This window comes from Cavia porcellus, unplaced genomic scaffold, assembly GCF_034190915.1.
Source record: "Cavia porcellus strain 051 isolate PalLab524CR breed Dunkin Hartley unplaced genomic scaffold, mCavPor4.1 scaffold_31, whole genome shotgun sequence".
In the NCBI taxonomy this organism is placed as follows: Eukaryota; Metazoa; Chordata; class Mammalia; order Rodentia; family Caviidae; genus Cavia; species Cavia porcellus.
Window position 1 is genome coordinate 25,546,448 of NW_026947514.1, and position 12,213 is coordinate 25,558,660.

Consider the following 12,213-nt stretch of genomic DNA (forward strand, 5'->3'; position numbering starts at 1 on the left):
AAAGCACGACAGACATATGTTCTATCACTACGGTTTGTTGCTGCCAAAGCATTGCTCAATCCAAAGGATTGGGCTGCCTAAATTGAAACCACTCAGCTATCACTCTCACTCTTGGCTGTTCTCATTTGTGGTGGAGGTGAAGTTCAGGGGCAGTTTGCTGTCAGGAGAATCGGAGGTGTGTCTGTCCCTTCTCCATAAGCTTTCGGTGCATCGACGGTCAGGTCAGTGACTGAAGGGCTTGGGAATATGAAAATTGCTTTTGATCACTCAGAAGAATGATGCAGATCTAGAAGTCTGTGTAGGAAAAACATAGTTAGAATCAAAGATCCAAAGAAAGATGTACACATGAGATGCTATTCATTCCTTCAGGCCTTCTAAAAGTACTTACTTACTGAGTAGTGTGTTACAAGTCACTAAGGTAGGCACCACTGTAGAACAAGCATGAGACATGATGAAGACAGGGACCTTTCACAGGTATGTGCAATAAAGATACTGTAGAGTTTTCAATTAGCAATAATCGTGCCGCAGATAAACCTCATTGGCTACGATATTGCCACTGAGCAAAGCTTATACAGATACTGTAGATACTGACAGGGTGACCCATGGCGGGTCCTGGGCAAATTATCTATCTATCCATCTATCTATGTATCTATGTATCTATCTATCTATCTACCTACCTACCTACCTACCTATCGTCTATCTTTTTGTTGTTGTTGTTCGGGGGATTGAACCCATGACCTCACACTTACCAGGCAAGCACTTGAGATGCTGAACTAAATCCCTGGTCCTGAGCAAATATTTTTGATATTTCCTGTTCATATAAATGATATGAGTCACTTTAAAGCAACATAAGAGCACCAGCCTGGTGCTTCTGTCCCATCTGGTTCCAAGGAACTAATACTAAGAAAACTGGGGGATCCTGTCAGCTGGATGTGACTCCTAGAGATCCTCAGTGCATCTGGTCGGCCCCTCCCTGGTACAGAGGATAAGAGAGCATCATTAAGAGGGAAAAGAAGAGCTGAGTCTGGTAGCACACACTTACAACTCTAGAATCCAGTTGGTTGATGCAGGAGGATTACTGTGAGTTCAAGGCCAGCCTGGGTTAGATACTGAGCTGAAGGTTAACCTGAACCATATAGTAAGACCTTCTTTTTTTTATCAGTACCAGGGATTGAACTCACGACCATAGGCTTGCAAGGCAGGGGCTTATGCCGCTGATCTAAATCCCCAGCCTAAGACCTTCTCTAAAAAAACAGAGAGCCTAGGGAGGTGTTACATTTTACCAATTTCTTCATTCATGTTCTCCCCCCCACCCCCCGGATTGCACATGGCAGTTTTTATTGTCACGCTGTTAGTCTCCCCCAGTCTAGGGCACTCCTCAGTTTTTGCCTTTCATTGCCTTGGCATTTTTCAAAGAGTGCTGGTTAGGTTTTGTAGCATGTTCCTCAATTTTATTCCTCCCTCGGGGCAATGGCTGCCTTTGGCTCAGAAAAGTTTACATGCAGGCGATGTATTTCAGGGTTGGTGAGGAGAGTCCAAGAGCCAAATCTTGTCTGTGACTGTTTTTCTAAGTAAGTTGTGCTGAAACAGTCACAACTGCTCATGTGAGTGTTGTTTGTGGCTGCTTTCACACTGTCCTGGCAGAGATGGGCACTTATTATCTGGCATCAAATAGTCAAGGTCCAAGTTTTTCAAAGGAGAGAAAAGAGGAAAAAAAAAAATCAAAGAAAGCTGGCAGAAACCACATTTGAAGGCAAGATGAGGAAACACAACCAAAGAAACAAATAGATAAAGAAACAGTATATTGCATCAGTTGTAATAATAATTAGTTTTATGCAAGGGGTTTTTAAAATAGTAATTTTAAATCATGTCAGATTTCAGATGTGGGAGTAGTCTTTGAAAGCAAGGCACTTTCTAGAGGATTACATTTGCAAAATGGAAAATGCAAAGAAAATTCCTATTATGTGTCCATGTTCACAAGTTTGGATTTTTTTTATGTCTTGTTTACTTATGAAATGAAACTCCTCTGAAAGAATGATTTTTCCCACCCACTCAACATTCATCTACCCATTCATCCACTCAGTGTACTGAGTGCTCTGGGGTTGGGCTGTGTGCTGGGATAGAGGGTCACCTTCATAGACTATGCAGTCTACCGAGAGGCACAGATGATGAACAGTGTTGAATTTATAGTACGCAAGGATGCTGCAGAAGTTAAGAGGAGGAAGCTCTGGTCCACTTTCAGGGCATCGAGTGGTGTGTCCATATGAGGGTTGGCCATCTGGGAAGCTCCATGGAGATTAAGCGGTAACCAGATGAGGGCAGAGGGTGGGTGAATATCTGAAGCTGAGAAACAAAAAGCATCTATAAAGTCTCCATAGTATATTGGAGGAATCTCAAATTGTTGATGAGGTGGGAGTGCAGTTCTCATTGAGGGCAACTGGCATCGGGAAGGAAGCTTTAGGAAATGAGACAGGGAGGAGGGCAGAGGTCCACGGTGAAGGGCTTCCCATGCTGTGCTAATGAGTTTGGCTTTGGGTTTGTTTTTTGTTCCCCTGGTACTGGGAACTGAATTCTGGGCCTTTGTAGTGAACTATATCCCTATCCCACCACACACCTTTTTAGATTTTGAGATAAATTCTCACTAAATGCCAAGGCAGATCTCAAACTTACAACCTTCCTGCTTCAGCCATCCAAAGTACGGAGATCATAAGCATGCACTATCTCCTCAGGAAGGCTGGTGTTTTGATGACAGCAGGCTTTGCAGAAATGTTTTAAGCATTAGTGTTTCCTAATAGGGTTTGCAGAGTGGAACGTTTGCTCTGGGGACAGTGTGGACTGATGGAGGAGTGGTGGAAAGATATATAGAAGGTCAAACCGCTAGGATATATAGAAGATATATAGATATATAGAAGGTCAAACTCTCAGGAGAGATCAGATTAAAAAAGAGAGAGAGAAGAAAATGCAGGAGATCTGAGTAGCTCTACAGATGATTTGCTGTTCATAAAGAAGATCAAAGAACTGGGGCAGTGATGATTTTGTAGGATGATGATGGACAGAAGGTGATGAACACATCTTTGGGTGTGTTGGATTTCTGAGTTCCTCAGGGACAGCTGCTGGAGAGAGGTCTATTTGTAACAGAATTTATGGATCTGTGACCCAGGAAAAGGATTTGGGTTTAAAAATGAAAGCATGAGTTTTCAGTGTATGCACAATATTTTAAATCATTTCACTGGTGAGAAGAGGAAACCAGAGAGCAACCTTAGCAAAAAGAGAGTGGCCAAAGGAACAAAGTGAGGGACCTCAGCACAGAATGTGCACAGAGATGGTAGAAGCAAGATGAGGCTGTCACAGAAACCTAGAGAGAGCTACACCTGGGGTGAGTGTGAAGGGGGTGAGGAGCACGGGTGCAGGTGCGGACAGCTCTCTCCAGATGGCTGTGGAGGACAGGTGAGATAGAGGGGTAGCCAGGGCGATAGTCAGAGGGGCCATGGGGCCAAGAGAGGGTTCTGGAATACAGGAGAGACTGAGCAGGTTCCAGTATTGGTGGGAAGGAGTAATGCAGGAAAAGAAGGACAAGTGGAGGAATCACATCCAGGAGGGAGGAGAGATGGGATTCTGAGCCTGGTGGAAGGATGGGCCACTGCAGGAGAGGCCAAGTGGCAGGCGGGATACGGATGCTGGTCCATGTAGTGTGGAGTTTCCACTTGGTGGTTCTGTTTCTTTTTTATAGTGGATGAAAACAGGCAGGGAGGGAGTAGGGCAGCAAATCAAAGACAGACAAGAGCGAGGCCAGAGGAAGCAATGATGAGTACTTGGTAAAACTCTAATAAATACAAGAAAAAGTGCATGAATAAGTGTTTCAACTCCAGCTATTTTGGTACAATCTGGGAACACCTGAGACCTAGAAGAAAACAACGCTGGGTTCAGAGGAGCCAAGTTTCGAGAAGTGGGGGTGAGGTGGTTCAGTGATGAGTTGCAGACACACAGTTCTTTTCAGCCTGTCCTATTGGACAGGATGAGTTCTGTAGACAAGTACTGGTTTAGAATGAAAGTCACTCATCATAAGTCATTTCTAGCTATTTAGTACTTGAAATGTGGTTAGTCCAAATTGAGATGCGATGTTCACGCACAGCAAAAACAAAACAAAACAAAAGAAAAACCGTGGGATTTCAAAGACCAAGTATTAAAAAAGAATTAAAATATATCATTTAAGATATTGATTACTTTTGTTTGTTTGTTTTGTTTTTTGAGACAAGGTCTTGCCATACAGTTCAGGCTGGTCTTAAACTCACTATGTAGCCCAGGCTGGCCTGGAATTCATTTTCATTATCTTGTCTCTGCCTCCCGAGTGCTGGGGTTACAGGCATGTGCCACTATACCTGGCTTGATTACATTAAAAAAAAAACTACTTTTGGGGTCTGTAGGGCTAAATGAAACATCACTAAAATTAATTTTACTTGCATTATTTACTTAAGAGTATTTTTACTGTATATATGTAATATATATATGGGGGTGGCTAGGCAAGTGTTTGATGCTGAGCCACACCCCCAGACCCTACCATAAAATTTGCAATTACATGTGCAGTCCACATTATTTTTCTTTTGGACAGCACTGCTCCAGGCCTTGGTCAAGGTTCTCCGCAGTCCTGGAGGAGTCATTACGTTGCCTCCATAAACTGCACAGATGAAACCAAGTTCATAAGGGCATTGGCCTGTTATCTTCTATATATACTGTGGTCATAAAATTTGCGCTCTTGAGGGCCTTAAGTTTCCTGTGCACAGGAAATGCCCCTTCAAGAAAACATTTTAAATCCTCCAGAGTACTGTAGATCTTTGCCCCATTAGATAGGCTCTGTAACTTGAAACTATGCTCCTGACTGCAGTCATTGTTATCAAGATTAGGATAAGTTGAGGAGCTCATCCCTGTCTTAGATTATTTCTAACATGATGAGGCTGGAAACACTGCAGATGGTATATATATATATATATATATATATATATATATATATATTTGTCTTTTTCCTTTTTATCAGTACCGGGAATCGAACTCACGACTGCCTGTTTGCAAGGCAGGCGCTTATGCCGCTGAACTAAATCCCCAGCCCCAGATGGTATATTTGTAATTTTTCTTTTGCCGGGAAAGCCTGAGGTTGCCTCTCATCAGGCCAGCAACCCTCCATTGGAATCAGCCGATTCCATTCGGCAGTGACTGGCTTGCTTAGCAACGCTATATTGAAACCTGGAGCGTAGGGGTCTTATTTAGACCACAGTGACCAAAACTGATTTTTTGCCCAAGTTAAAAAAAATATCATAGTAAACAAGTGAGAGCTTCCCTGGGCCAGGTATGGTTAGGAAAGTGAGGTTCCAAGAGGTTAGGTAACCTGAAAGGGTTCCAGTGGTAGCAAGTGGCAGAGCTGGGATTTGAACTCAAAGTGGCCTAATTTCACAGCTTGTGATTCTCTCTTTGGCCCTATGCTTTCCAACATAGTTGATTGTGGGCCAGAAAACAAACACAGGGAAGCCTCACTTGGTTGATCTCGAGAAAAGCCTTTGAAGGACCATGGCATCAGCTGGCCTGTTGTACTGGGCCCACACCTGTGCTCTGCATAGTACAGCTGAGGCTGGATTCCTCCCAGAGGCATCTGAACTATACAACAGAATAACTTGGTGAGCGTTTGAAAGCCTCAATCCCACATCTGTGAAAGGTTAGGATACATACAAATATGTATTCTAAAAGCATTTTTCAAGTAGATAAAGAAGCTGTTACAAAATGATACACATAAGACTCCAGATAAGTACTTTGATGTAATATCCGATTTGGGACTTGGACCTCTGGGTACCAAACGCGAGGTGGTTACAAGGTGTGGTTAGGTGAACCATGTGTAAGGAATGGGCCTGACCCTGAGCTCCTCAGATGGAGCTGACATTTGTGGTTTCTAAGTGGCTCCTCAGCCTTCTGATTGCGGGACCTCTGATTAAAAGGGGATGGGGGCTGCTGCTGGAGGCAGATGCTGCCATCTTTGGAAGTAAAAGGTCACTGACTCTCCCCTTCCTCTTTTTAGCCCTTTTGTATTAAGATGTATCCAGCAGGTCCAGGATCCGGCGACTCCCCAGAGGGTTTCCCTGAACAACCAAGGCTCCAGCCACAAATTGGAAATCACGCTGAAAGTGGGTGTATTTCATAATCTTTCTTCTTCACAGAATGGTTGGGCATAAGATGGAGGGTGGGAACTGGGAAAGAGATGCTCAACGAGGTCTCTGAGAAACACAGAATTGAAGGAAGAACTTGGTTCAATCATGGATCCTCACAGCCAGCAAGGCACAGTATTAGGCACTAGAGAGATAACTCAAGGCAAACAAGCCACCCATCAGACAAGCGCCCGGGGCCTTATGGAGTCCCTTCCTTCCTCCCTCTCTTCCTCGTTCCATCCATCCTCACCTGCTAGACACCCTCTTTTGTCCATATTGGGGAGGGGGAGACCCATTTGGAACAGGTGGTGAAAAAGACAAAAATTTGTGCTGAAGCAAGGGAGGACTCAATTTATGACCTAGAATCTGAGCTGGGGAAACAATCATGACACGAGAGGAAAGAGGGGAAGAGCTGGCTTCTGCTCCACTCTGGGCTAAGAGCTAGAGTGTAGAAATTAGTTTTAAGAGGAACCTTAGAGAAAGCCCAGGCCTTTATATTGCAGAGGAGGAAACTGAAGAGCAGAAAGGGCATATGGTAGCAAGAAGGGAGACATGCAGCTGGCAGCTGAAGTGGGAATAAAACTGTGCTTCAGAATGGTACTATGAGCCTCTAGCGAGGTACTCAACTTTAAACCTGCGCACTTGAGCCGTAGAAGAGCTGCGGGTCGGCCGTTGCCATGGGAGCCCGCTCCTCCCACCTCCGGCAGCGCGCCCAGCCCTGAGATACCAATAAAGTTGTTGTTGAAGCGGGTGGCCCGAGGCCCGCGGCACACGTGAGCCTGCCGGGGCGGGACCTGGGCGGCGAGGGGCGTGGCTTGGCCGTGGTGGGGCGGGGCAAAGCGGAGGGAGACGGGGCAGCTGCGGACAGGGCCGGCGATGATTGCATCGTGCCTGTGTTACCTGCTGCTGCCGGCCGCGCGCCTCTTCCGCGCCATCTCAGGTACCGGCCCCGCGTCCTGACTGGCAGAGGCCCGGTCCGGCCTGCTGCTTGGGGCCCTGCGGGGAGGCTGCGGAGCGCCGCCCTCTCCACTAGGGTCTCTGACAGTGCCAGGGTGTGCGAGGCAGTCCTTGACCCGCACCACGGGACCGTGCGGGTCCCGCGAGGCCCGGTCTGCGACTCTCGTGGGCGAGCCCCCTTCTGCCGGTGGCCTGGTGACGTCGGGCCACAGTTAACGTGGACCGGGGCCTGGGCAGCCGACGCTCCCCGCCCCGCTGTGGGGTGCTCTGAGAGGTTGTGGGGTCGCCCGAGTCACTGCCCCGGGCGTCGGGAGGCTGGTACCGTGGCCGAGGCGAGTTGCCGTTTTCTTCGGGAGAAAGTGGCGGCCTGGGGGGCCGCTGGGCTGAAGTGCGGGGTGCGCCTGTCTCCCCGCCGCTTTGCGGCCGCCTACCAGCTGCTCCCGAGCCTTTGGCTGTGTATCTAGGAAGACATACGGTGGAGCGGGCGCCGCGGCCGCCGTTACTGTAGGGAGAGGAGGGAGGGTTATTCCTTTACTTTCTCATAACCCGTCTGCACTCCCTGTCCCTGGGCGTTGAAATTCCAGACGCTCTTTGGTGACCATCGTTTTGTCTCTGAGATCCTGCAGATTTCCAGACTCTTCTGCAATTCAGGGGACAGGATCAAGAAATATTTAGAAATAAGGGGACCAACTGCATCCCATGTTTTTTTTTTTTCTGGAACTTTACATATTGTATGTGTAATAATAGATGTTTCATGTATTTTTTATTATGTGTCTGCCACTAGACTGCAAGCTTGAGGAGGGTAGAGCCATGGACATTTGTTGGTTGCACCTAGTGCTAACTCTGCCTGGTATATGTAGATACTCAAAGAATTCGGAAATGTCCTGTGTGTCATACTTCTTAGGAATGGGAAGCCCTACAGAAATTCTTGTTTTTCAGAGAACTCAGCATATTCCTTTAACTATGTTGCTATGATAGCTTGGAGCACATCCAGTGTACAGTGGCAGCCATAGTGACACATACTAGTCCTGCTGCTTCCAGAATAGTAGAGTTCTAGGGACATTAAAGGAGACTCTCCTAACCCATACTTATATTAACTTTGCATATTTGGTTTTTAAATAACTTTTTTTTTCTTTTGGAGGCAGAGTCTTGCTATGTAGTCCAGGCTGGCCTTGAGGTCACTATATAGTCCAGGCTGGCTTTAAACGCACAGTGATCCTCCTGCTTTAGCTTCCTGAGTGCCAGGATTACAGGTGTGCACTATGCCTAGCAAAATGAGATTAAAAAATAAAAATATTCTGTTTTTGAGGGGCAAGCCAACACCATCTACAAAATTAGCTACATTTGAAAGCTGGTGACCTCATGCATTTAAGCCAAACAACCTCTGCCATATGGTATGCATACATAGGGGAGGTTTCAAGAGGTGGATAATTGGCAAGTCTCTGAGGCGCAAGCCCAACAACCCAGCCCCTGGGTTTAGAACAGAGTTTCTGTCTCAGCACTGTTGAAATTTTGGGTCAGAACATTTGTGGGTTTGTCCTGTGCATTTTAGGATGTTCAGCAGCATCCTTGTCCTGTAACTACCACAATTGTGACACCCATAAAAATCTCTAGACATTACTAAATGTGCCCTGAGTGCAACTCCTGCCCCCTACTGAAAACTACTGATTTAGAGGGGCATACATTGACACAGGCCATACACAAAATACTTAAGCTGTCTTTCAATATTTGAGCCATTTTAATCTCATGAATGTGGGTCATCATTGTGTATGTCATTTGTCCTGTGCTATAAGTAAGTGATTTAGTGTGGGGGGTTATTTGCCCTCACCGAAATACTGTGTTTGGGGTTCTGAACTTCTAATTTTAGATATTTTCCCACCTGCTTTGCCTGTTGGCTGTCATTTGTTGCTGCTGTAGCAGAGAGATGACAGCTGTCTCTTAACTGTCAGTTGTTGGCATCTTCTATTTCACAACTTCTGATGTGTTGGAGAATGGCAAAACAGATAATGAAATGTGTGAAAATTTTATGACTGGAATAATATCTTCGAGAAGAAGCTCAAGAACTTTTGCTAAGAAGTAAGGTGTATAAATTTTTGAGACTGTCTACTCTGGACTTTTTCTTTTGGATTGCACTCGTAGATTAGGGAGTTTTTATAGAGCTAGAAAACTCAGAGAGATTATCTACTCCAAACTTCTTTTGTCCTCATTTTATAATCAAGTCAAGCCTATCACTGTGGTGGCACACGCCAACCTCAGCACTCGGAGGATCACTGTGAGTTTGAGGCCAGCCTGGGCTACATAGTGAGTTCAAGGCCAGCCTGACCTATATAATGAGACTCTGTCTCAAAAAAATAACTGTAAGTCTGTCTGAATTGGAACACTGTGCAAGTTTAGGTAGTTTTAATTTTGGTACTAGACTGAACTTACAGTTCTAGTTTATGCTCAAGGATTAATTCTAATGCAGTATGGTTTTTAGAACCAGAGGTAGATAGGATTCCTTTTTGTTTTTTTGTAGTACCGGGGAATGAACTCACGACCTCATGCTTGCCAGGCAGGCACTTACACCTCTGAGCTAAATCCCCAGCCCCAATTCTTACTCATGTAAGGATTACATTTAGCTGGAGGAAGAGTGTGGGTAGTGTGATGCCATCTTTTTACAACCTGCTACTTTTGCTTTCCTCTTAGATGCTTTCTTCACATGTCGAAAAAATGCCCTTCTGGCGAAGAGCTCGTCCCCCCAGGTAGAGGGTAACTTTGCCATGGCCCCTCGGGGCCTTGACCAGGAGGAGTGTGAGGGCCTGCTGCAGCAGTGGCGAGAAGAAGGGTCGAGCCAGGTGCTGTCAACTGTGAGTGAGGATCCTCTTGCAGATAAGGCACTAGCCCAGAGCAGCTTGGCATTCCTGATGGATAATCCTGGAGAACAGGATGCTGCTTCAGAGGACAAGTGGTCCAGCAGGCAGCTGAGTGACCTTCGGGCAGCAGAGACCCTGGAGGAGCCTTTTCCTCAGGTGCTAGGAGAGGTGCCAGTGTCAGAGGTCGAGGCCCCTTTGTGGGCAGCTGTGCCTGTGCAGACAGGCTCCCAGTATGCAGACTGTGCTGTCCTCCCAGTTGGTGCCCTGGCTACAGAGCAGTGGGAAGAGGACCCTGCAGTGGTGGCCTGGAGCCTAGCACCCGAGCCAGTGGCCCAGCAAGAGAATTCCATTTGGTCCTTTGAAGGCTTGGGGCAGTTGCAGCCTCCCCCGATGGAAATACCATACCATGGTGAGTGTGACCACTACCTGAGTGGGCCAGGGTAGCCATCTGTACTGGAGGAGATTGTGTGGTGGGGAGCTTGGCCACCTGTGTGTTTTCCTGCAGACCTTGCAGTGTCAAGTATTTTTTTTTTTTTGGTCTGGGGATCAAACTCACACCTCGAGCTTGCCAAGCAAGCACTTACGCTGCTGAGCTAAATCTCCCAGTGTCAAGTCTTAAGAGGTCTTACAGATCACCCTGTCCAGCCCTATAGACTTGCAGATGAAATAAGAGATGCAGAGAGTAGCGAGGCATGTCTGGAGTCACAGCTAGGTAGCAGAAGCACAGACTGAACCCTAATTCTGATTCTCCACACTGTTGTATCTGCAGAGGTGATTCAAGGGCTTTCTGGGAGTAATATGGAAAGGTTTCAGGGTCTCTCTACCTTCTGGTTAATAGCTTCAGTTTTATTTGTATTACATATTGGGAGTCCATTAAAACTTGAAGAAAGTTAAGTGCCCCAAGCAGTTTTGAAATCCACCAAGCTGCCCCATCTTATAAATAGGGTTAATGATCAGAAAGTATACAAGGCTGAAGTTACTCTAGAAATTTCTTTAGGTTACTATGAAACACACCCAGTTAAGTGATTCTCCAGAGACTTATGGACATATCAAAAGTAAGAGATTGTCAGACAATGCTACTTTTGGAGCATCTACTGGGTGGTAGTTACTGGGGATGCAGTGGTGGACCAGTCAAGATGGTCACTGGCTTGGTGAAGCATGCTGGCTACTCTGAAGAATGTCTGTAGTATGCTGTTCAAATCACCAGAGAGGGATGGGGTGACAGGGATGATGGAAAAAAGAAACTTCAGGAATAATATTACTGAGTCAGGGAGGAGATGGGGTGGCCTCTGGATAACCTCGACTCATCATGCATGGGTCTCTACCTTAACTACTTTGCAGAAATCTTGTGGCGAGAATGGGAGGATTTCTCCACCCAGCCAGATGCTCAGGGTCTGGAGGCAGGCGATGGCCCTCAGTTCCAGTTCACTCTGATGTCTTATAATATCCTGGCCCAGGACCTGATGCAGCAGAGCTCAGAGCTCTATCTGCACTGCCATCCGGACATCCTCAGTTGGAACTATCGCTTTGCAAACCTCATGCAGGAATTCCAGCACTGGGACCCTGATGTGAGTAAAAGATGGGCAGGGCCATCTGTACTATTTCCTGATGCTTTCGGACAGTGAGTTCAGTGCCATATTCTTCAGATGATACGGTCCTGCCTAGGGCTGGAGCTTGTCTGCCTAGAGTCAGGGAGTTTTATGGCAGATGTTGTGTGTGCAGTTTCCAGCATCTTTATGCAGGGAGGGAAACTCAATGAATTAAAGGAGCGTGAAAATTTAATGCGCTTCTCTGACCTCCTTAGTTTAAGTCTGGTGGTGGTGGCTGTCTGGGGAGTCAGTTGTACAGGAAGTCTCAGTGTGACCCTACCTGAGATCTTCACAGCCTCCTCTCTGCCCTGGGGTGCCTGTTGCTGGGGAGTGGGAATCACATTCCAGCATTCTGGAGTGATTGGTTTTTTGTCAATTTCCCAGATCCTGTGTCTCCAGGAAGTCCAGGAAGACCATTACTGGGAGCAGCTGGAGCCGGCTCTGCGAATGATGGGTACTGCAGCTCTTTGGCCCTTTTTCCAGCCTTTTTGCTTTCAGCTCGCTCTCCTTACTTTTTCCTGAGGACTCCTTCCATAGCTTAGTAAACCCTCCGTCGCACGTGTGAGCTAGTTCTTTTCATGTGTGAGAAAGTCATGTTTTTCAGTTTTTAAAGTAGTTCTATTAACC

General features: G+C 46.4%; 1 protein-coding gene and 1 pseudogene across 2 annotated transcripts in view; one reads left to right on the forward strand and one right to left on the reverse strand.

Moving 5' to 3' along the window:
• Positions 1-486: 486 nt before the first annotated feature.
• On the reverse strand, positions 487-568 carry LOC111757590 (U4 spliceosomal RNA; annotated as a pseudogene).
• A 5,476-nt stretch (positions 569-6,044) lies between these two features.
• Angel1 (angel homolog 1) overlaps positions 6,045-12,213 on the forward strand; it is a 35,097-nt gene continuing 28,928 nt past the window's right edge. Inside the window, exons 1-4 of one of the 2 annotated variants that reach the window (XM_063241105.1) lie at positions 6,045-6,167; positions 9,831-10,406; positions 11,339-11,565; positions 11,971-12,040. In XM_063241105.1, coding sequence (XP_063097175.1) covers positions 6,077-6,167; positions 9,831-10,406; positions 11,339-11,565; positions 11,971-12,040 — 964 coding nt within the window. In that variant the 5' untranslated portion in view covers positions 6,045-6,076. Of the gene's footprint in view, positions 6,168-7,013; positions 7,129-9,830; positions 10,407-11,338; positions 11,566-11,970; positions 12,041-12,213 lie in introns of those variants that run through there. The other variant, XM_003472442.5, reaches the window with a different exon arrangement.